The sequence below is a fragment of the Manihot esculenta genome, chromosome 3 (assembly GCF_001659605.2).
Source record: "Manihot esculenta cultivar AM560-2 chromosome 3, M.esculenta_v8, whole genome shotgun sequence".
Taxonomy (NCBI): Eukaryota; Viridiplantae; Streptophyta; class Magnoliopsida; order Malpighiales; family Euphorbiaceae; genus Manihot; species Manihot esculenta.
Window position 1 is genome coordinate 12,422,757 of NC_035163.2, and position 25,483 is coordinate 12,448,239.

At 35.0% G+C, this 25,483-nt stretch overlaps 1 protein-coding gene across 1 annotated transcript; it reads left to right on the forward strand.

Annotated features, from left to right (window-relative positions):
* The first annotated feature begins 1,028 nt into the window (after positions 1–1,028).
* LOC110607702 (thioredoxin O2, mitochondrial) lies at positions 1,029–24,893 on the forward strand. The gene is made up of 7 exons (XM_021746849.2): positions 1,029–1,354; positions 1,498–1,563; positions 1,688–1,738; positions 1,812–1,891; positions 13,358–13,402; positions 15,693–15,787; positions 24,583–24,893. Exons 1-7 carry the CDS (start codon positions 1,099–1,101, stop codon positions 24,590–24,592), a joined length of 603 nt encoding a protein of 200 aa, XP_021602541.1. The 5' UTR covers positions 1,029–1,098; the 3' UTR covers positions 24,593–24,893.
* The last annotated feature ends 590 nt before the right edge of the window (positions 24,894–25,483 follow it).

The window sequence follows — 25,483 nt, forward strand, 5'->3', positions numbered from 1 at the left end:
GGTAATTAGGATAGAAAATACATTAGCGTGTACAATTGCATCAGCATCCGTCAGACTACTCTTTAGTCCTTCACGCCTACGTATATGAATACGTTTGGACCGCTTCCTTGTACAAATTTTCTTTTAATTCTTAAATTACATAAAAAATTAATATACATTTTTTATTTATATTTAAAAATAATGTATTTTTTAGATTAACAAAATTTAAAAAAATTGAAAAATAAAAGCATTATTTTTAACATAATCTAAAAATTAAAAATAGTATGTTTTCAAAAATTTTAATATATTTATGTAATTAACGTAAAATTAAATAGAGTGATTTTTAATTTGATAGAATTTAAATATCAAAATTAAATTACTAATTTTTAAAATAAAAAAATTAATTTAAATATAATCCAATCATATAAAAGTAATGTTTTTAACTTTAAAATAAATAGAAAAATTATTAAAGCCGGCTATTTCATGTAAGATTCTCTTTTCTCGCTTTTGTTTTAAATTCAAAACGGTAATTTGTTTAAGACGTCAAAAAACGTAAATTAAAAACTTCAACTCGTTTCGCGAGATCTTTTAAAATAGCATTAATATTTTAATATAGTTAAAATATTGTTTAAAATGATTAACATAGTAATTTATAAAAACTACACTTTAGGCTCTCTACATTTCACAGAAAATAATTTTAAAAAATATATATATATTTTTTCACATTTTTTAGTATTTAAACAGTAAAAAAATTAATTAACAAAAAACCTTTCCTTCATCAAAATAAAAATTAAATTTATTTTTAAAAAACAATTTTTTCCATTTTAAAAATTTTATTAAGAACTTTGTATAAATTTATTAATATATTTTGATTCCTTTTATTTATGAAAAATAATTTATATTTAAAAAATATTTCTATGTAATATATTTTTTATGCAAAATATTTTTTATAAAAAATATTTTTAATAAAACAACTTATTTTTTATTATTAATTTTAATTTTAAAAATAAAATATATTAATAAATTTATAGATAGAAATATTATTAGGCGGAAACTACGTCGACAGCGGAATAATTCGGGGGCCAAAATTTCAGAGCAGGAAAGAGTAGTCAGTGGCATATGGAGAGAATGAGGGCAGTTTGTTTGATTCGTCGAATTTTTGATCGCCGTGGTGGATGCAATATCGGCTCAGTTCGCTCTTTCTCACGTCTTTATGAATCCCCAATTTCAACACCCGTTGATGTCTCGTCACTCCCCACTCCTTCCGTTCCTTTTAAATCATCCTTCTGCAATTTTTACTCCATTCCAGCCATCACAAAACTTCACTTCTCAAACCCTACCATGCAATTTCGAAGAACTCTTTGCTCGTCCCCAGGTACCTTTTTTTTTAAAAAAATTTTAGTGGGTTTTTCTCTTCTGATTGAGATTTATATTTTTCAGTGTTTTTAAATGAGAAGAAGAAATCAGACATTGTGATCCTGAATTTCTCATGAGTTATTTTGACTGAAATAATTTCAGGTTCTTCCAATATTGTACTTATTAAGTCAGAAGAAGAGTTCAATAGCTCAATGAAAAATATTCAAGGTATACTCCCTTTTGCATATAGCTTATCGTTTTGTTAAGTTTTTTAATTTTATTTTTATTTTTTTTCCGATTCAGTGCATGATTCTAGTTGTTGCTTACGATTTTCCTATTTTCTTTGCAACAGAGAAGTCTCTTCCAGCAATCTTCTACTTCACTGCTGCATGGTGTGGACCCTGTAAGTTGGTCACTTCTTTACTATGTTTCATTTCCGGTTTAGTGGTATTAATTGGAACATCTCTCTTGTGCAGGCAAGTTCATATCTCCCATACTTGCAGAGCAAAGTGAGAAATACCCTCATGTTCCAACGTATAAAATTGATATTGACCAGGTATGAAGCTCTTAAGGCATGATGGTTTTTCTTTTTTGAATGAAAGGCATGATGATTTTTTTCCATTGATTTGTGAATATGATATATCTAGTTTTTGCATATGGAATCACATTTTTTAATTTTATTTGGGGAGAAGCATAAGGTAAAGTTCTTTGGTTTATTTCCAACATTGTTATGGAGCAGTGTTATCAAGATGACATAGTATCCTATCGCCTCTCACCTAAGGCGAGGCCTTTTTGAAAAAAGCTACAAAGCCAAAATATTTTTATATATTTTAAACATACATATAAACCCATCAATAAGCGCTGGTATTCAAAGGAATTCAAATGAAAAAAAAAATTCAAATCTTATCACCCATTTAATCTAACTAAACAAATTAATTAGAGATAAATTAAATACCAACTATAAATTCAAATTAATCAAATTAAATAAAAGGAACAAAGCAACACTAGTTAAACAAAACAACAATCAATTAATAATGTATCACCCATTTAATCAACAATAAATTAATGAAGTAATTGTACAAAATACATATCGTCATATATATACAAAACCCATCTAAATAAATAAAATAACAAAATATAATTTCTGAAACTTGAAAGTTAAAAGCAATGTAAAAATATTCATTTAAAATAAATAAGAAAGCAATTTATAATTTCTAAAATTATTCAATTATAAGCAATAAAACAACATGAATGCATAAAGTAATAAATTGAAATTGCAGAAGAAAAAAAAAGAAAAAGAAGCCTGCTGGCTGGCGTGGGGCAGTGAGAGAGAAGAGGAGAAGAGGAGAGAAAAAGGAAAAGAAAAAAGAGCATTGGACTACTGGTACAGCAGGCTGGCGTGAGGCCTGCCTGTGCAGGTCCAGTAGGGAGAGAAGAGAGGAGGAGAAAGGAGGAGAGAAAGAAAGAGAGAAGAGGATAAACATACCTGTTTGCTGGGTATTAGGAGCAAGAAAAAAATAAGAAATCTGTGTTTTGGCTGCCAGGGGAGTGTTATTTGCTGTTTGAAAGAGATAGAGAGAGGCTACGGTTTCTCTTTTGCTGTTTAAAAGCATTTGAAAAAGAAAACCTTGTTTTAGTGAGGCATTGCATTTGGTGCCTCTCGCCTGGCGCCTTAGTGATTTGAGGCAGTGCCTTTATGAAGGGTGCCTTGTCTCAGCCACCCCCTTGCTTCACCTCTCGCCTTGCCTCATTCCTTTTTCGCCTTTGACTAGGAGAACCACAGAATTTGCTTCATTAATTGTCTACTGTTAACAGTTTGTCCCTTCGGGTGTACAAACGATTCACGCATGGGTTAAAGAAGGAAATGCAGCTTCACTACAACTCCACAATGGCAGTTATTGATGAGGTGGCACTTAGTGGATAAGTGGATAGTGGATCATGATCACTATGTTGGAAGTGTTCTGTTATCTGCAATAATTTTTCTGTTATTTTATTATGTTGTTTCTTGAATTTTAGGAGGGTGTCCTCCACTACTTTGTTTTAGCTTTTCAATTCCTATTTCATAGGAGATGTTTAAGGTCTCCACTGGTATATAAACCAGAGGCAATCTAATAAAAGATATTAGAGAAAATTCCAATTTTGAGTTTACACTCGAGATTATAGGTTCTCGCTAATGCTCGTTGTTCCCAATATAGGTTGTAAAAAGAAATATGTTTCACTAGTTACCAATTCTTGATTGGGTTCTCATCGCCCCATAATTCGATCTTATACAAGGGACACTGCCATTTTGGTATCATAGATTGCCGGAGAAGAAAAGATGAATTTAGCTTCCTTCCATCTAGAAGGAATTGCACAATTTTGGTTTTGTCAACTATTGAATGATCAACTAGAATTATCTTGGGAGGATTTCAAGCAACAATGCAATTTGCGTTTCGGACCTCCCATCTGAAGCAACAAATTGGGTGAATTGGCCAAATTGAAATAGCATGGCTCAGTAATAGAATATCAAACTCAATTGGGGCCTTGGCTTTGAGAGCAGGTACTCTTACCCAAACACAAAATTCAATTGTATCTTAGTGGGTTGCAAGATTATATTGTAGTTGAAGTTGAGCTCTATCACCCGTCAGATTTGACAACCGCAATAAGCATGTCACACCTTTATGAACGCAAGCGTGCATCTAACGAAATGCAAGGCTTGGCTGATAGTTGATGATCCAACCCAGCACCTCTGCTCACTTCATCCACATTGACATCCAAGATAGTCAAGCGCCTGAACCAAGAAGAAATGGAAGAACGAAGAAAGAAGGGCCTTTGTTTCAATTGTGATGAAACCTTTGTAAGAGGGCATCAATGTAAGAAATTGTCTTGGTTGGAATTAGAGGATGCAAATGAAGAATCAAAAGATGAAGATCCACACTCCCGCAATTTCATTCAATGCCATCACCGGTATTCGCACTCCCCAAACAATGAAATTAGAGGGTGACTGAAACGGAAAAAGTGTTGTGGTTTTGATTGATTTGGGTAGTACATACAATTTTATCAATTCCCAATTGGTTTCTGAATTACATGCTACGGGTGATAGTAGCCAATGGAAAAACAATTCATAGCGAGTTCCACTTAAATTTGGACTCTATCACTTTCCAACTGACCTATTTATTTTGCCTTTTAAATGGCTTTGACATAGTTCTGGGTGTGAATTGGATTAAAACCTTGGGACCGATTCTTTGGGATTTCTCCAACATGTGTATGAATTTTTCTAAACAAGGCCAGAAGATTAATGCAGGGCATTCAGTCTTCTCCAACTATCGAATTGCAAGCACTCCATGCCCCTTTCGATCACCATTTGCAATTGCAAAAATTATTGGCTGAATATTCCTCTCTTTTTGTTGAATCTATTGCACTGCCACCTAATATTGAAAGATGGAACCAAACTTGTGGTAGTATAGTCCTATTGCCATCCACACGTCCAGAAAGAGGAAATTGAGAAGCAGTGTACTGGGATGTTGAAGCAAGGCATTATTCAACCTAGTAGATTTCCCTTTTCATCTCTAGCTATTTTAGTCCCCAAGGCAGATGGCTCATGGCGTCTTTATGTGGATTATAGGGAGCTAAATTCTATAACCATTGTTATAAGTTATAGAAAGTAAATATGTTAATATAGGAAGTAAATATTGATAGATGGGTCAGTTGTTTAATTTTAGGGATTGTATAATCATAGGCTTGATTTTCCTTCCTGTTTAGTTACCGTCTCTCATGTATAAATAGGTTGTAATCTCTATTGTGATATATAATAAATATTATCCTTCTACATGGTATCAGAGCCTTTCTCATAGAGATTTTTTTCTCTTTTTCTCTCTCGTAAAGTTTTAAAATTTTTTTTGGAGACTTAGGGCTTCGTTCATTTGGGTTATCCATAAAGGGTAACATTTGGATCTCACCATCGCTGGAGTCACCACACCGACTCCTTGTCAGATTTGAGGTTTGTTTGCCGTTCGGGTGTTGGGTGGAGGTGTTTTATTTGGTACTGTTCATCGGCACTGTTCACGGGTACTGTTCACGCCGGGTACTGTTTTCTGATTCTGTGTTTCTTTTGTTGCTATCATTTTTGGGTTGGTTGTCCTTATGGCTGAAGTTAAAACCACCACCGTAATTGATGTGATTCCTATGATGACTAAAATCACGGAACACAAATTGAATGGATCTTCCGATCAGGGAATTTTGATATCTGCAGATGAGTATGCACAATTCATCCAATACCAGGCATCTATAAAATCTTCTAATTCCTCCTCTATCACTGCAATTGCCGAGTCAGGTAACTCTACTGCATGTCTTGTGTCTTCATCCTCCAAATGGGTTATTGATTCTGGTGCTACCGATCATATGTCAGGTAATTCTACCCTTTTGTCCAATCTTGAGTCTCATACATCGCCTTCTTATGTTACTCTTGCTGATTGCACTAAATCGTCTGTCATGGGTTCTGGTCATGTCAACTTAACCCCTTCTCTTTCTGTATCCTCTGTGTTATGTCTCCCTAAGTTCGCATTTAATTTGCTTTCCGTGAGTAAACTCACTCATGCATTGAATTGTTGTGTCTCATTCTTTCCTGATCACTGTGTTTTTCAGGATCTTTCGACGAAGCAGATTATTGGTAGAGGAAGTGAGTCAGAGGGTCTTTACGTCTTAGATCAGCAACTACCTCGATCTCCTCGATCTCTGGTATGCTCCACGCGTTTAACACCTTTTGATGTTCATTGTCGTTTAGGGCATCCTTCTCTCTCGGTTTTGAAGAAGTTATATCCTCAGTTTCATTCTTTGTCTATTCTAGATTGTGAGTCTTGTCAATTTGCCAAACATCATCGTTTACCTACTCTGTCTCGAGTCAATAAACGGGCTTCGTCTCCCTTTGAGTTAGTCCATTCAGATGTTTGGGGTCCTTGTCCTGTTGTGTCTAAGTCTGGCTTTAAGTATTTTGTTACCTTTGTTGATGATTTCTCTCGTACTACTTGGTTATTTTTAATGAAGTCGTTCAGAATTATTTTCTATTTTTTGTGCATTTTATGCTGAAATCCAAACCCAATTCAATACTTCCATCCGTATATTGCAAAGTGATAATGCTAAAGAGTATCTCTCTGGGGAATTTCAATCTTATTTGTTACAAAAAGGGATTCTTTATCAGTCCTCTTGTGTTGCCACTCCTTCACAAAATGGAGTTGCTGAAAGAAAAAATCGACATCTTCTTGAAGTAGCCAGAACCCTCTTATTCCAAATGAAGGTACCTAAATGTTTTTGGGCTGATGCTGTATCCACTGCTTGTTTTTTGATCAATCGCATGCCTTCCTTCGTCCTTCATGGTGATATCCCTTATAACATTTTATTTCCCACTAAATCTTTGTTTCCTATTGAGCCACGTCTCTTTGGTTGTACTTGTTTTGTTCGTGATGTTCGTCCACAGGTTACTAAATTGGATCCCAAATCACTCAAATGTGTCTTCCTTGGCTACTCTCGACGTCAGAAAGGGTATCGTTGTTTTTCTCCTGATCTGAATCGGTATCTTGTGTCTGCGGATGTAACATTCTTTGAGTCCACTCCGTTTTTTCCGCCATCATCTGTTTATAACACCCAGGAGGAGGAAGATGACCTCTTGTTATACATTGTTCGCTCTTCGTCTCCTCAGACTACTCCTACACCTTTCGCTCATGTGCCAGGTCGCCCTCCCATCTTTCATGTGTATTCCAGACGCTTAGAGGACTCTGACTCCGTTCCGCTACCCGCTTCTTCGTCGACCGATCCTGCTCCTATTGATCCTTCATTGTCTGATTTGGATTTGCCCATTGCTCTTCGCAAAGGTAAACGTACTTGCTCTTATCCTATTTCATCTTGTGTCTCTTATGATCAATTATCCTCTTCTCGTTGTTTTGTCACTGCTTTAGATTCTATTTCAATTCCCAAAACTGTTATTGAGGCTTTGTCCCATCCTGGTTGGCGTGCTGCAATGAAAGAGGAAATGATGGCCCTTGACACTAATGGTACTTGGGAGTTGATGTCCTTGCCCCCAGGAAAGCGGGCTATTGGGTGCAAATGGGTGTTTGCAGTGAAAGTAAATCCTGATGGATCTATTGCTTGCCTCAAGGCCCGTTTAGTGGCCAAAGGTTATGCACAAACTTATGGAGTTGACTATTCTGATACATTCTCCCCAGTTGCCAAGCTCGCATCTGTCCGATTGTTTATTTCCTTGGCGGCTACTCATGATTGGCCTTTGCATCAACTGGATATTAAAAATGCTTTTCTTCGTGGTGATCTTCAGGAGGAGGTTTATATTGAGCAACCACCTGGTTTTGTTGCTCAGAGGGAGTCAGGTAAAGTTTGTAGACTTCGAAAATCGCTTTATGGCTTGAAACAGAGTCCTCAGGCATGGTTTGGCAGGTTTAGTAAGGTGGTCCAACAGTTTGGAATGAAGATGAGTAAGTGTGATCACTCAGTGTTTTATAGAAATTCTGATAGTGGAGTAATTCTGCTTGTAGTATATGTGGATGATATCGTTATCACAGGAAGTGACATTGCTGGCATCACATCCTTAAAAGAATTTCTTAAAACACAGTTTCATACAAAGGATTTGGGTTCCTTGAAATATTTCTTGGGAATCGAAGTTATGCGGTGTAAGAAAGGCATCTTCTTGTCTCAAAGAAAATATGTTCTTGATTTGTTGGCAGAAACAGGAAAATTGGGTGCTAAGCCTTGTAGTGCCCCAATGACCCCTAACCTTCAACTTACCACAGAAGACAGTGAGCCATTTGCAGATCCTGGAAGGTATAGAAGATTAGTTGGCAAGCTGAATTATTTGACGGTGACTCGTCCTGATATTGCATATTCAGTGAGTGTGGTAAGTCAGTTTATGTCTTCTCCTACTGTTGCCCAGTGGGATGCTCTGGGACAGATTCTTTGTTACCTTAAAGGGGCCCTGGTAACCATGGGCACTCAAATATTGAATGCTTTTGTGATGCTGATTGGGCAGGCTTGAAAGTTAATAGGAGGTCAATTACTGGGTATTGTGTTTTTGTTGGAGGTAACTTGGTCTCATGGAAAAGTAAGAAGCAAAATGTGGTCTCCCGTTCCAGTGCTGAATCTGAATATCGAGCTATGGCACAAGCCGTTTGTGAAATCTTGTGGGTACGTCAACTGTTGGAAGAAGTTGGGTTCACAAATTCGGTGCCTGCTAAGTTGTGGTGTGATAATCAAGCAGCTATCCACATTGCCTCCAATCCAGCACGAGAGGACTAAACACATCGAGATTGATTGTCATTTTGTTCGTGTAAAGGTCCAACAAAAGATAATATCAACAGGACATCCGAACTGGAGAACAATTAGGAGATATTTTCACTAAAGCTCTAAATGGGACTCGAGTTGATTATATATGTAACAAGTTGGGCATGATTAACATTTATGATCCAACTTGAGGGGGAGTGTTATAAGTTATAGAAAGTAAATATGTTAATATAGGAAGTAAATATTGATAGATGGGTCAGTTGCTTAATCTTAGGGATTGTATAATCATAGGCTTGATTTTCCTTTCTGTTTAGTTACCGTCTCTCATGTATAAATAGGTTGTAATCTCTATTGTGATATATAATAAATATTATCCTTCTACATCAAGGACAAATTTCCAATTCAATGAATTATTGGAATATTTAGGAGGGGCCAGTTCTTCACAAAATTGGATTTATGATCGGGTTACTATCAAGTACGCATGTTCTCTGCCGACATTGAAAAGACCACCTTCCATACACATCATGATCATTTTGAGTTCCTCTTCATGCCTTTTGGCCTTAAAATGCACCATCTACATTTCAAGCTCTAATGAATGAGGTATTTGGACCATATTTATGGAAATTCATCTTAGTATTTTTTATGATATTTTAATTTACAGCAGAACTTGGGTTCACAAGCTATTTCTCAAACAATCCAAGTGCTCATTTGCACAACCCAAACTTGCATATTTGGAACATTATCACCACTGACGAAATTGAAATTAAGGCAGATAGAAGCAAAGTTTCCGCTATGCTGGATTAGCCACAAACGAATACAATTCGGGGTCTTGATGGTTTTTTGGGTGTTACCGGATATTATGGCAAATTTGTTTTAGGATATGGCATCATTGCAGCTCCACTTACCAATATGCTACGCAAAAATTCCTTCAAGTGGTCCGAATCAACTATAAAGGCAATTAATGCCCTGAAGACAATAATGAATACAACTCCAGTTCTCACCCTTCCGGATTGAATAGCCATTTGTAGTTGGTATTGGAGCTGTCTTACTGCAACACAACAAACCAGTTGCATATTTCAGCCAAGCTATGCCCAGCCGACATCGTTACCTTCCTGCATATGAAAAAGAGCTTATTGGGCTTGTTAAAGCTATAAAATACTGGAGATCATATGTATGGGGGCAGAAATTCTTAGTCTGGATAGATCACTATAGCTTAAAATTTTTATTGGAGCAAAAGGTACTATCTCATTTGCAACAACATTGGTTCAGTAAATTGATGGGATTTACTTTTTATGTGGAATATAAGGCAGGCCGACAAAACACAGTTGCTGACTCCTTTATCTCGCCGAGATGAGGACAATTCTTCTCAAATGGCTATCTGTATGCCTCAATTGAGCCTATTTGAAATTCAAAGAGAGCAGCAACAGTCTCCTAAAATTTAGCATCTCATCGCATAAACAAATAGTGGAAGGGCCTCTACTCTACAAGAACAGAGTCTATTTGCCCACAAATTTTCCATCTATTCAATCAGTTCTCTCGGCCTTGCACAACCGTGGGCGTGAAGGTTATTAAATGACTCTGTACCAAATCACATGCGACTTCCATTGGACAAGTATCAAACACCATGTCAAAGATTTTGTTCGTACTTGCAGCATTTGTTAGTGTCATAAAACAGATACGCTTCAACCTGGTGGTCTCCTACAACCACTATCCGTTCCTACCCAAATATTCAGCTGATGTTTCGTTGGATTTTATTGAGGGGTTGCCCACTTCATGTGGGAAGTTCTGTCTTATTGATGGTGGTAGACCGATTCTCCAAATTCGTCCATTTTTTGCGTCTCCCATCCATATACTGCTGTAAGTGTGGCTCGCTTATTTTTTGATTGCATTTTCCAACTTTATGGACTACCTGTAGCTATGGTTAGCAATAGGGATGTCACTTCCACAAGTGCTTTTTGGACGGAACTTTTTCGTTTAATGGCCAAACGGAAGTGGTTAACCGCACCATTGAAATATATCTCCGTTGTTTCACTAGTGAACATCCCACCAAGTGGATGGATTGGTTATTTTGGACTGAGTATTGTTATAATACTGGTTATCACTCATCCCTTAATGCCACACCTTTTCGGATTGTGTATGGGCAACCTGCCCCTCAGTTGCTTTCCTATTGCCCAGGTAGTTCACACATGGATGCTGTGGATACGGCTCTTCAATCACAAGATGAGTTGCTTTATTCTCTTTGACAAAATTTATTAACAGCTTTGCAGAAAATGAAGTCACAATATGATGCTCATCATCATGATATTCAATTCGAAGTGGGCGACAAGGTTTTACTCAAATTACAGTCTTATTGTCAACTGACTATTGCCGATCGCCGTCATCAAATGCTGCTGCCCAAATATTATGGACCATTCTAAGTGTTACAACAAATTGGATTCGTAGCATACAAATTGGCTCTTCCGCCAGATTATCGGTTACATCCAGTGTTTCATGTTTCCGGTCGTAAAACATTTTATGCAAGACAAGGAGTGAATGTGTCTCCATTATCTCCTTCACTAGAAATATTTGCACGCCAACCTTTGGCAATTCTGGACTCTCGCACACAAGATGGCCTTTTCGAATTCCTGGTATATTGGCACCACCCTTCTTCTGCTGATGCTTCGTGGGAAGAGAGCGCTAAATTCCAACAGCAATTTTCCAATTTTGTGCTTGAGGACAAGCACCTCAAAATGGGAAGGAGTAATGTTAACAGTCCACCCCTTCAGGTGTGCAAACTATTCACTTAATGGGTCAAAGAAAGGAATGCAGCTTCATCACAACTCCACAAGGGCAGTTACCGATAAGGTGGCACTTAGTGGATAAGTGGATAGTGGACTGTGATCACTATGTTGGAAGTGTTTTGTTATTTGCAATAATTTTTTTGTTATTCTATTATGTTGTTTCCTGAATTTTAGGAGGGTATCCTCCACTACATTGTTTTAGTTTTTCAATTCTTGTTTCATAGGATATGGTTAAGATCTCCACTGGTATTTAAACTAACTACAATCTAATGAAAGACAACATAGAAATTTCCACTTTTGAGTTTACACTAAAGAGATTACAGGTTCTCTCTAACGAGTTTGAGTTGTTCCCAATATAGGTCGTAAAAAGAAATCCATTTCGTACGTTACCAATCTGAATTGGGTTCCCATCGCCCCTTAACTCAATCCTATGCAAGGGACGCTACCAGCTACTGGTTTCAAATTGGAGGATGAAATGGTGGCAAGAGAGAGAATATATATATATATATAGAGAGAGAGAGGGAGAGAGAGAGAGCTCTTTTGCACTCATAAAGACAAAAGCTGTTCTTAGAAATTGCAGCGATATAGTAGAATCCTTACTATTCAATTTTGGTTGATTATATTGGCCTTCAACATAATTTCTGTTATTATATTCCATGGTTTCATGTAGTCTTAAGCCGAGGAAGCAACATAATGAAGTATGGGTTACAAAAAAACATAACCATTTAGGGCCTTTTCGGTTTAACCATTGGATACAGCTGATAGCTGATTGGTAATTACAGCTGAAACATGCAAAGCGTTTGGTAAATTATGTCTAGCGATTGCTGTTAATATGTAAAATGATGAATAAGGTATATATTATATAAAATTATTTATTATTAAAATGCACATAAAATTAATTATTTATCATATAATATATATAAGATTTAAAAATATGATTATTAATAAATTTTTTTTATCTTTTATGTATATATATATAATTTTATTATATAAAAAAATAAACATTGTAACTAAAATAGTTATTTTTATAATATTTATATTTATTTTATAATTATAAATAGTTTATTAATATATATTGAAATTTATGTTAATATGAAAATTTGATAATTAATAAATAAATACTAAAAAGAGTAATATGGTCTAAATAAAATTTAGTCTCATCAGCTGATAAGCTCTAAAATTAGGGCTGATTAAGAAGGCAGCTGATAAGGTATTTATCAATTATCAATTGTTTTTTTTAAGAGTTACCAAATGCAAAAATTAGCTATTTGGGAGCTAATAAGCTATCAGCCGGATGAAAAGGGTAAACCAAATACCCTCTTAGTGATACACTACACTGCTGTAATGTTGCTTTATCCTTGAAGATTAATTGTATTACTTCATATAATAAATTCTCGTAGCAGCCCTACTCTAATTTTACATCAAAATGCATTAATGAGATCATGACTCCTGTATACTTGCTGTATCTCTTTGTTTGGGGTGAATGAGAATTGCACTTTTGAGTTTTGAGATGTTAAAGAGGATTGAACTAAAAATCAATTTGTCCAAGCTGTGGGCACTTGTATGCTTGAGACAATCTTGATCAAAAGAAGATTAAACTTGGTGCCAACACAAGTTTTTTTCAGACTAGTTTAGAAATGTTGAACAACATGAAGTGAAAAATAACAGGAAAAGGAGATATTACTAACAGAGTGGCAGAAAGAATTAAGAAATATACCCTTGTTCTCGAGTTATCATAGAGAATTGCTATTTCTTTTTTTGTTTCATTGTTCCCCTTATATTGTTAGTAGCTATGGTTCCACTCCATTGTTACTGGTACATGTGGAAGTTGAAGTTCCATATTATAGAGAACACTGGATTATATTTGCTATTGTCATAGTCTGTGTATGGAAAGATACCTGTCAGAGAGAAAATGTTTTTGTGATAGTAGCCATGCATTAAAAATGTGGCTGGAACTAATGTTTTTAGTTTATTTGCAGGATGGCCTCGGAACTGTATTGAATAAATTATCTATTCATGCTGTGGTGAGCTTCTTGTTCTTTCCCTGCTATTGCTTCTATGCTTTTATAGTAACATGTAGACCTGGGAAGCAAGTAAACTAACCCTATATTTATATAACTTGAGAGGACATTGTTTATTGCAATGGCAAAGGCAAATAGAATGACTTGCAAGTTGCAATCTAATAGTTGGCTGGTTGCAGATACAATGCTAAGGATAGCCACTAGATACAACAGTGCAAAAGGTTAAGATATTTGTCTAGTGCCCTTTTTTAGGGCCAATATTGGATAGTTTGGTTGTCAATTTACTGTTGAACGTATTGGTATCTTCATTATTTTTTCATTTTCTTTATCTTTGCACAATTAGATGCTAGTTGCAAACTCTTTCTAAATAAAGGACATTAATTATTTAAGTCTTCAGGCTTTGCCCTTTGGTTTCTTCACATGCCATTTTTTTAATTTAATCTCCTTGTTCCTATTATGATGAGGGTAAATATTCTTCATGTGCCACTTGACAAATTGAAGGTTTCACTATAGATGAGAATTCCCTGATTTCTGAAGGTTCCTTTAGATGACTTGACTAAATAGCTTGCAAGTTTTTTGTGGGCTTTCAAACAAGAATGAATTGGGTTGTGTTCAAGAAGAAAAGTGTTGGTGCATGAAGTGGTTCATTTGTGTTCTCTGATACTCAGACTCTTCATTTTGCCATGCCGTACCCGTATCGATATGACACTTCATGGGATACGACATGGAATATGTGTCCGACATATTTGTGCACATGGAGACTTGAGTGATATATTCATGCATAGTTAATAGGATATTATTTTCTCCAAAATGAAGCGCATATATTAAGATAAAAAAAATTATTTGATTGTATTTTGGATGATGTATGTGGTTGTATTTGATCATCTATTTAAACTATAATTATTACTATATTAACTTTATATTTTTTTTTATTAAAATTCTAATTTATTTTTTATACTATAATATATGTAAGCCCCCGCATTTAAACTTAGATTCATATTCCAGTATTTTATATTTAAAAAGTTGACAAGCTAGACATGGAGATATGCACACATTTTTGACACTCGTTTCCGAGTTCAAGTAACATAGTTTGTGTTTATGGGTTAATAGAATACAGAAAGATTGTTGTATGTGCTTATGTGCATGTATTGATTATCGTGGTGCCTTAAGCTATTCATTTCCATTTATAGATTCGAGAGATGGGTGGTAGATCTATTTTATTTATTTTGGTGGCTTAAGATGTGGGAACCCTTGGCTATACTTAAGCAACAATGTATTTTTATATTCCTTGCTTATGTGACATTACATCCAGATGTCATTTTAGCACATGCCTAGATGAGCATGTCTTCATTTCAATCAAAAGGATTCATACTCATGAGAATTGACTGAGTTTTATATTGTCTGTCAACCTACTGTTGGCAGGCTTAAGAATTGTATCACACAAATGAAAAGTAAAGCATAAATTGCTTGAGTTTTATTGTCTTAAAAATTTTATAATAATGCTTCATCGCATGGGTCTTTGTAGACCCAAAATGTAATCCTAAGCCTTGGACTTGTAATCTGTTTCTTTGGGAAATGGAGTTAGGATTTCTTGCCGCAATCCTGCTATTTCGTAAGCCTCACCTCTTTGGAATGGCTGGGGTGGGGCTTCTTTGCCCCGACCATTTCCAAACCACAAATTGCTATCACCAATCTTCATAATTTTGTCTTTTCAGCCTTTATTCTCATTCTGGACATGAATTCCAAAATTTGGTAAACATTATTTATTTATTTTTCTGGTTGGAATTGATGAGATTCTCCCTCAATTAAGAAGAAGATTACTCCTTAACCTATGGATTAGTTGCCTCCTTAATTCAAGGATGTGGCTTCCTTAATTTAATGATTTATATCTTGTAGTTTTCCTCATAAATATGCATTATGCATCATGTGAAGAAAATATAGAAATTGAGTGAAGATGTAGCTGTTTGTGGTTTTACCTTCTCTTTTTTCTTCTAAAAACTAATCATGATATTAGAGCCATATAAATCTCCAGGTCTCTTCTTTTATCTTCTTTGTCCCGGTTTCATAGTCGAGTTGAAGTCCCGACTCACTTTCCCTTTTCTTCTAGCTGTTGTTTTCCTGGGGAATTTTCTAGATATTGTGTGTTTTAACTATGGGTAGCTATTTATTCACTATTTAGTTCATTATTTATATATATTTTTGCATTCCTCTAATAACTAAAATATTATGCATGTCAGTAGAATATATATATATGTGTGTGTGTAGACTTTCTGATGTGTGCCTTGTTCTACAGCCAACTCTTCATTTCTTTGAAAGTGGCAAAAAGGCAGCTGAAATTGTTGGTGCAGATGTTGGACGCCTGAAGGACACAATGGAAGAACTTTATGGGTAATTCTTGACTAGTCTCACCTTTTAATTTGTCTGCGCTTTTTCTTATGTTTGCGTCCATTAGTGCCCCTCCTGGGGGATGTGCATATTTGAATGTGGCTTTACTTTTTTGCGTTCTTTTTTCATCACAAAACAAATCTATTCAATATTTAGTCTAGATTGGACCAATGTATTATGTTACAACTTGTTTCAGTTAGGCTTACAATTGAGGAATTCATCTGCTAGAATTTAATTCTATTGTATGCTATTAAAAGAATTCAATTCAAATGCATTTTTAGAAAATTCATATGTTTGGTATTAGATGAATAAATTGGTAGGATTCATTTGATTCTATTGTTTGGAACAACTGATAAAATGAAATAATTTGTCACAGGAATACCCTAGAACAGGGTAACAAGATCGAGAGGAAGAAGAAGAGGGAAATAGAGAGAGAGAACAGAGGGGGGAATAGAGGGAGCGAGAAAAGATTCTAGAGAGAATTGAGAGAGAATAGAGAGTATTATTGATTGTAATTCTTGGATGAGATTTACAGTTGCTAAGCTCTCTATTAATACAACTATTACTTTCTTATAACTGTCATAACAATCTCTTCAACTTTCCTTCTAACACTAACTACTCAATAATTGTTCCCACCAGTATTAACTAACTCTAGCCGTTAGCTTCTGTCGTCTCCTACTATACGTAACAATACCTCCCCCTGAGGAACCTTCTTGGGGACTCAAGAAACTGAGACTGTAGGAAGCTTTTATCCTTTCAACTAGCATCTTCTGAGGATGAGTTCTGACATTTAACAAGTCCTTGCACCAAAGGAAAATCGTTCCTCATGATAGTTCTAGTTTGCAATAGAGCTTCAGGGCTCCACAATGGGAGCTCTAAAATAGGGGTCACACCCTCCCCTATCTTCTTTTAAGAAATGAGACATGGATGGCAGGATGGATGTGAGAGGAGGGAGGCAAAAGGAGCTTATGTGCAACTACTTCAACCTTCTGAATGACCTGAAATGGTCTATAATGTTTTGTTGTCAGTTTTAACGACTTTCTTAAGGCAAGGGAAGTCTGCCTATATGACTGCAGGTTAAGATAAACCCAATCTCCTACAGTAAATTCTCTTTCAGATTCTTCATCCTTTCTTGAGCCTTTTGTAGATTATCCTTAATAGGTGTCAGAGCATGCTGTCTTTCCTTAAAGAAATCAATTACTGAATTAACCATTGTCTTAGTCAATGGATAGAATAGAATAGGATTATATCCATACAATGCCTGGAAGGGGACATCTTGATGGAGCTGTGATAGGCATTATTGTACCAAAATTAGCCAATGACAGCCATTTACACCAGGAAGTAGGCTGGTGATGACACATGGACCACCTGATATACCCTTTCAAACATTGATTAAGCCTCTTTGACCACCCATCAGATTGGGGGTAATAGGCAGTAGAGAATGCTAGGTTAGTTCCCAACAATTTTCCTTTAAATTGACTTTGTTAGTATTCAATAACCCTAACAATTCTTTTGTGAGAAAAAATTATAAAGAAAAGGAAGAGAAATAAGTGAAAGATGAGATTCATATAGAAGAAATTATGGTAGAAAGTAAAAAAGGAAACATTTAAACTGCATTTTGGTGATATCCTGCTCTAAGGTCAATTTTGGAAAATATTTGGGATCCATGCTATTCATCAAGAAGTTCATGAATTAGAGGAAGTGTGAATTTATCTTCAAATTTTTTACCAATGAGTTTCCTGTAGCAAATACAAAACCTCCATCTTCGTCTTTTTTTTTTATTAATTAACAATAAATGGGAGGCAAAGGGGTTAGTGCTTGGCTAGGTGACAGAGTTGGTCAACATCTCAGGGACTAATTTTTCAATCTCAACTTTCTAGAACTCTGGGTATCTATGAGTTCTCATATCATTAAGAGGGCTATAAAGGAAAGACATGATTTTGTGTTCCAAATGGGTTAGTGTTTTAGGTTCCTTGAAGATATATGATACTTAGTTTAACAAAAATTGCAAAGTGGTGGAAGAAGAATCTATACTTATAGTGACATAAAAATGTGAGTGTACCTGCTAAGTAGCTCTCATTTAATTGTGGATGGATAAAGTAATATAATACAATGAAATGTGAAAATCTGCTCCATGTTTGTGCATTAATTGGTGATAGCTGTCACAAGGCAAAATTGTAGGAGTAGGAGATAAGTCACTCATTCCCTGGAGAATTACCAGCTGTGCTTCTTTCCTAAAGTGACCTTGGAAGACTCAAAATCAAATAAAAGTAGATTGAACTCCCTCATCCAAAATCCAAGCCACTGCTAATATCATGTCAAATCTCTCCAATCCGAGGATTCTAAAATCAAATGAGATTTGGTTTGTTGAATCTTCCAACCAAAAATGCTAGCAAATGTATCTAGAAAAGAAATCCTTTGCCATTATTTAATGTAATGATAGCAGTAGGTACCTCTATAAGAGAAAGCTCGTGTTCCTCAGTTGTCCTTTTGTAGATGAGAAATTGTTGGTGCTCTCACTATCAATGGCCTTGATACATCATGGTATTCTTCCAAAACTTCCTCCACCTATTCATTTGAGTGCACAACTATTATAGTCTCTTATTTGCATAGATGCCCTAGAAAGTACTTCCCACAACATCTGCAACAAGGTTTTGTTGGCCTTTTCTCACCTTGAGTTGACTGCAGGTTGGTTAACAGAGATAGAATTGTTGGTAGGTTATGCTTTGGTAGTTGTAGGAGTTGTTTTTCAAGGTCATGCTGGAGCCAGTATTAGAATGTTTGGGTAGGTAGCGATAACTTTGATTGGGTTGTCTTCTGTAAGTATATTTATTAGAGGCTCAAGGAGCACTAAGGCATAAAGGGATCCACCTCTGATTTAAGATTCACCCTGTAGATTCAAATTGATTTGTTGGAAAATTGATTCGAATCGTAAAATTCGAATAGAAAATTGTAAGATTCTAAAAATAGTGGTCTATGGTATTTAAAAAGGATATTTCATATGAACTAGAAACAAAGGAGTATAAAAGCAGTTAAGATGACAAAGATAATAAGAGAATATTAAAAACAATGTATGGGGGAGAGATTGAAGGCTACTAGTTATTATTAGTGATGCTAACCGAAGAGTTCTTAGTAATCAATATTAGATTCTAGGATATAGAATCGAATTGAAAAGCGTGAAATTTGAATCAAGAATAACAAGCTTCAGGTACATTTAAGATTCACCCTATAAATTCAAATTGATTTGTTGGAAAATTGGTTCGAATCAAGAATCGTAAGATTCTAATAATAGTAGTCTGTGGTATTTGAAAAGGATATTTTAGATAAACTAGAAACAAAGGAGTACAAAAAGCAGTTAAGATGACAAAGATAATAAGAGAATATTTATAACAATGTATGGGGGAGAGATTAAAGGTGAATAGTTATCACCAGTGATGCTAACCAAAGACTTCTTAGTAATCAATATTAGATTCTTGTGTATTGGCAAATTTCAAGTCAAAGCACTTTTTTTTCCTGTGAATGGAAGTATTAATTGTGCTTTGAACAAGGCACATGCCTAGGCACATAAGGCATTAGGTCCGGAGCCTTGTGAACTTTAAGTTTGAGGCATGCCTTTAATAACTATGTCTAGAAGTAGAAGCTTTACTGTTGCTCATTGAGGTGGGTTTGTAAGTTCTAGTAAAGGGTTTGAAGAAGGATTTGGGTCTCTTGGTCTGTCAGCAAGCTACTCCTACAATCTTGCATTTTTGAAGGATTGAATAGTGGTTGGCCTCGACATTCTCATCATTCGTCTTATCTCAGCTTTCAGGCTCCCTTTGAAACCAGAGAGGAAATAAGCTTCCCCAGGTCTGTCATTAACCTTTGCACCCTGATTCTCAAGTCTTCAACTTGTGTATAATATCCTCCATAGTCCTTTCCTGTCTTATCTCCATAAATTTCTCCACAACATCATCTAGCCTTTGATCCCTAAATTTGCAACATAACCCCTTCTCAAACTCTTCTGAAACATGAGTTTCTTCTAGTCTTTCCAATGTGGAACCATGCATTTGCCTATCAACCAAAAACATGCTGAAGTCCCACCATTTGTTCTTTTGGAACCTTGTAAACCTCTCAAAGTACTTCATGCACTTTCTAATCCATGCCTTAGGTGCTCTCTTGACAAATATAACTAACTTTATCTTGGGAAGAATATGAGCATACCTTCAGTTTTCATGTTGGATCAAGAACTTCGCTGATGTATCTATTAAGGAGTCAAATTCTCCCTTGGGTTTGGCAGAATTCCTTTAACCTCAATCTGTCACTTCCCCTTCTCCACTACTGACTCCTTACCCTTCTTCCACATTACTTTGGTTATTAGGGATCACAGGTCTTCAAGAACAACATTCTTGGTCTCCACAACAATCAATTTCATCTCCTCTGGCATGCTTTTAATTGTTTGGTAGGAACCCCAACAAACAATTATTTCAGCTAAGAGAAAGAAAGAATAATAGGAAGGAAGAAATAAATAAAAAGAATCTGAGAGTGACTAGAAAGGAGAGAAATTGAAAAAGATTGAATTTCATTATTGATTATAGTATACTATCTATAGACAGTTTTCAGCTTTTTATTCTCAAAATCTTCACTACTCTCTCACAAATACTAACTATTCCCAAATAGTATCCACAAATACTTTAGTAACTTTTCTCAATTGATGTGCTTCAAAGGAGGTCAAAACTTCTCACTAATTATGGACCTTGGAGGAGTGATGTGCCACAATGCCTGTGTTGCACATCATTCATGGAAAATTGAAACATGTTAATCACAAGCATATGGTGTGGAATAAGTATTGTGGGTGCAAGGTATATGGATGTATAGGTTGGTCAAGCATATGGTGTGGAATAAGTATTGTGGGTGCAAGGTATATGGATGTATAGGTTGGATTGAAATAGCGAAATTCAGCCTGTTTGGGGTGAAGAAAGCTAAGCTCAATTGGAGAAGTTCCTCTAAAATTAAATACAACATATTAAAAGATGGAGATTGGAAGAAGGGAACATATTTGGGCCTTTTTTATCTTAAAATTCGTGGCTCATCTAAGCCATCATTTATTCACTTCTAGAAACTCATACATGAGAGATTTTGTGTTTTCTTTTATGACTGTATGATCCCATATAATTTAGGAGTCAATCTGACATCATTGACTGACAAGATTCTTTTAGATCAAGATGAATTTTGGGCAGATACTGAAATGGATGAATTTTGTTCTTACAAAACTGGTTTTTACTTTAAATCTCTCTTCCTTATATTGTGACTTGATATAAGAATGTAGTGTTTATATTCTCTTATGAGTACTAAACTGGATTGAAGACTATCAGTAAATCTATAGCCTTTCAGGAGTGACATGGAATTAATAGTGGCAGTAAGTGGACTTCTATTTTTGTTTTCTACAACTTTTATATTTTCTAGTTACGTTTTGTTTTTATTTTCCTAGTATAAGTAGTATTAAGTTATATTATTATTTTTTTACTAGGATTTTAAAAGTTTATTATAATTGAGACTCTTTTTAAAACCTATAAATAGTGCTCTATCTTATGTAATTTTTAGTTGTTGGTTAATTAATATTATGATTAATTTCTATTCAATTTTTATCACTTTTAAAGTTTGGTGATTCTCAAATTATCATCCTTCTAAAGGTATGGCATCTTGGATTATAGTTTTTCTTTTTGTGACAATTTTGTCTTTTCAAAAGGAATACGCTAATCTATTTTATAAATTTTTTCTACTCTTATTTCTTATTTATTATGCTAGATTTTATTTATTCCTTTAAATTTTAAATCCTAGCTGAATATACTTCAATGTTTCCGGACTATCAAACAATCTTCTTTATTTGTTGTCTTTTAGGCACTCATCAACACACTCCTTCTACACTTCTTCTGAAGCCATTCATGCAGCTAATTACACATTCACTTGTTATTCTTATATTTCCTACTCTTATATGTATCATTCTCTTGTGCCCTAAATTCCTTGATGTTTCTCATGGAATCCTCCTGCAGAATCCTCATCTGTTCCTCTAGTTCTGCCAATCGCCTCTCCACTTGCTACCAATGTTATATCCATGTGTATGATCCCAGTTTATTAGAATTCAGGTTATGCCCACTTGATCGTGCTTTGATACCAAATGTTAGGGTTTAGTAACCCTAATAGCTATAGTGAGAGAAAACTAGAAAGAGAAGGAAGAAAATAAAGAAGAGAGAAGCATGAGTCAGATAGAAAAAATTAGAATAAAAATATGAGAAAAATTGTTTGTGTATCAAGTAAGAGTGAAACGGTTATGGTTCTTGATAAATTCTTGAATGAATTCATCAGTTTCCTTTGCTGTATTTTGTTAAGGGTTGAATCCCTAACAAAACCAGGAAGAGAGGAAAGGGGAGAGAAATAGAAGAAATAATAGAGAAAGAAAGGGAGAATTGTAGAGTAGACAGAATTAGAGGGGGCGAGAGAGAGAGATAAAGATTGATTAGAATTGATCATTTTTTGGAAAACCAATATAAGAGATGATCACTGAGTTATATGGTAGACATAGTAACTGCTAGTTTACTAATTCAGCAACCTAAGTGCTTCAGATTCCTTTCCCTTTTTCTCATGCCACTTCATCAATCCTTTGCCACGTAATAACTCTTCTTCTCTTTGATATGTAACTATATCCCCCCATTAGTACATTCTTGTCCCCAAGAATGTGAGGAAAGAAAAAAGAATTATGAAACTGAGCTCAAATGGAAGATTGATCCTCCCAGTTGCATCTTTTTCTGGCAGCTTGACCTACTTAACACATGTTAATGGCTCTTGTCATCGCCTTGGTCCTCAGTTTTTCTTTTTAAACTTACATTTTGCATCTTTTGCAACAAGTTTTTCTTTCGTTGCCTTCTCCATCTTTCAAATTTTATGAATTGTAGATACAGCTCCCCTTCAGGGGTCCGTTTTCTTCCTTAATCCCATTTATCAACCATGGACATTAGGAATTCACAGGAATAGAACTTATAATCGTGATCTTCAAAATATTGCCACTTACTTGCAACATTCCCTAAATCTTAAATTCCTTTAGCTTTTCCTTTATGAGTCCTTTAGCTTTTTCTTTATGAGAACCCTTCTCATGAATCTCAACAATGGAAGGATACCATTCCCTATTGACTTGTAAAATTCGTTTCTTTTTTTTTTTTTTGGCACCACAAATGCTTTTTCTGAAATTTCAATATACCTAGGATCAAGAATAATACCATGAGCACCTAGATCTGTGAGCTGCATTTTGTTGTTGAAGTCTTCCATTTCACCAGTAATAACAAAGCTTTACCAGCCTCCAATTTTTGTTTCAATTCCCTCTTGAAGTGGTAAGCCCAATCATCTCCATTGCTCCAAGAAGTCCTAGTTTTGTGGACTTTGGGCTGTACAAATGGAATCCACATCCTAGGATCACTTCCAACAATTGTACTTATCTCAATTTTAATCAGTTGCAAGCCCAGAAGAAATGGAGCAAGTACACAAGGAAAAAGGAAGGAAAGGGAAGTTGGGGAAAGAAAGAAGAAGAAATAGAGGAAGAAGGGGAAGAAATCTCAGGGAAGAAGGAAGAATTTTAGAGGGAAGAAGAAAAAGAATAGAGAAGGTAATACTGGAAAGAACCCGTAACTTTGGGAAACTTTGAACTTTTCTCTGATACCATTATTAAGGATTGAATCCCTAACAAGCCCTAAAGAGAGGAAAGGGGAGAGAAATAGAAGAAATAATGGAGAAAAAAAGCAGAGAATTATAGAGTAGACAGAATGTGTGTGTGTGAGAGAGATTGATTAGAATTGATAACTTTTGAAATGCCTATACACGAGATGCTCTGAGTATATAGCAGATTGCCAGAGTCGGTGACTGCTAGTAACAATTCGGAAGAATAAGCCTAACTGCTTCAGCTAACTACTTGATTCCTTTTATGCTTTTCTATTGCCACTTACTAACTCTTCTCTCTGATATGTAACATATTTATACAGCTTATTCAGGTCATTAGCTGTTACAGTTAATTCTTATTGTTCTGGCCGATATTAACTGTCACTAACAATCTTTACTGCAGTCTTCCTATCCCCTGATACCTCTAACTGCATCCATTACAACTCTTAAATTCTTATTGTTCTGGCCAATAATAAGTTAAGCTTTATTTATCAACCACCAACATGTTATCTGTTCAATTTCTATGCACATACGAAGAATCTTGCTTACCATTTGTTTCTGGGTTTTGGATTATTTGGAACAGAATATAATTGGCATGCATCTATGTTTGTCGTGTATTACTATTATTTTTTGTGCCTCGTTGAACCTTGTGCAACTGTTGAGCATAGAGATCATAGCCTTTTCTCCGAGTCAATTGCTTGAATGATTAATGCTGGTTCTGATTTCTTGATTCACTTCTGATCACATCAAAAGTTCTAACTGGCCGGCTTTCATCTGAACAAAGCATAAAACTTCAGTGAATTGTAGTTCTTGAGTTCTGAGTTTGTGGGTGGGTAGATGCGGTGTATCACTCAGGTGCTTTCTTGAAATACTCTTTTCCTTCATATTTGTCTGAAGTCCTATTGAAAAGCATATGCACATTTTTATTATGTGCTCTGTGAATAATCTCCTACATGTTAATAGTATCCATATTTTGGTTTTAAACTTACGAAACACTGCCAGTGTGTTGTAGTGGCTTTGATTACTTTCATTCTGAGTTTGAAATACTTGTGATGAAGAATAATGTTGTTTGGACTTTTGAGCTTAGTGATTTTCTTACTGTTTTGCATTTACAGGAAGGACTAAGTGAAGATGATTTTGAAGGAGGATTAATGGCATCTAGAGTTTGCAATCCTCTTTGAGGGAACGAAGGTAAGTTTGGTCTCCTATTGGTTTAGCGTTTCAGTTTCTTTGGAAATGTTAGTTTGTCCATTAGAACATCTACGAGAGGATCTTCCGCAGGAAAAGATTTTAAGTGGATTTTCCACAAATGGAGAATTATTCAGTTGTAATCTTGATTTTGAAGCCATCAAGTGATGTGCGGTGAACGTTAGAAATCTCAGCTTCTTATATGGAAAGATAAAAATAGAGCTGCATATGAGACTAATCTCCATTTGTTTTGAACTTCCATTGTTTGGATGTAAATAAATTTATATATTGAAAGTCTGATAGGGATAATAAGATTCTCAAAAGTAGACTTTTGAAAAGGGAAGAAGGTTATTTTTTTAAAACGATTTCATTTTATTTTTAATGAAAATTAAATATAAAAAAATTCACAAAATTCAGTTTAATGTCTGAAGTTTAATTTTATCAAAAATAAGATGTCCTTTTTGAAAAATTTAAACTGAAAAATTTAAATTCAAACTAAATTGAAAAAAATCAAATTAAACTAAATTAGTTAAAAAATTAAAAAAAAAAGATATAGATATTAAAATTAATTCATTTATTTTAACCATAGTTATATCTTAAAATTAGCTAATTTATTTTAAATTTTTAACACAAATTAGACTATATAGTACTTTTGTTAAAAAGAATTTAGTACTAAATAGCTTTTTTAAATTTAAATTAACATGAAGTTATTTTTTTTTACAAGTTTAATTTAAATTAATTAATTTTCGAGAGAATTTAACTTAATTTAAATTAAGGTAAATTAACTGAATCGGAAAAAATCGGTACGGTTCAGAACCGATCAATTCC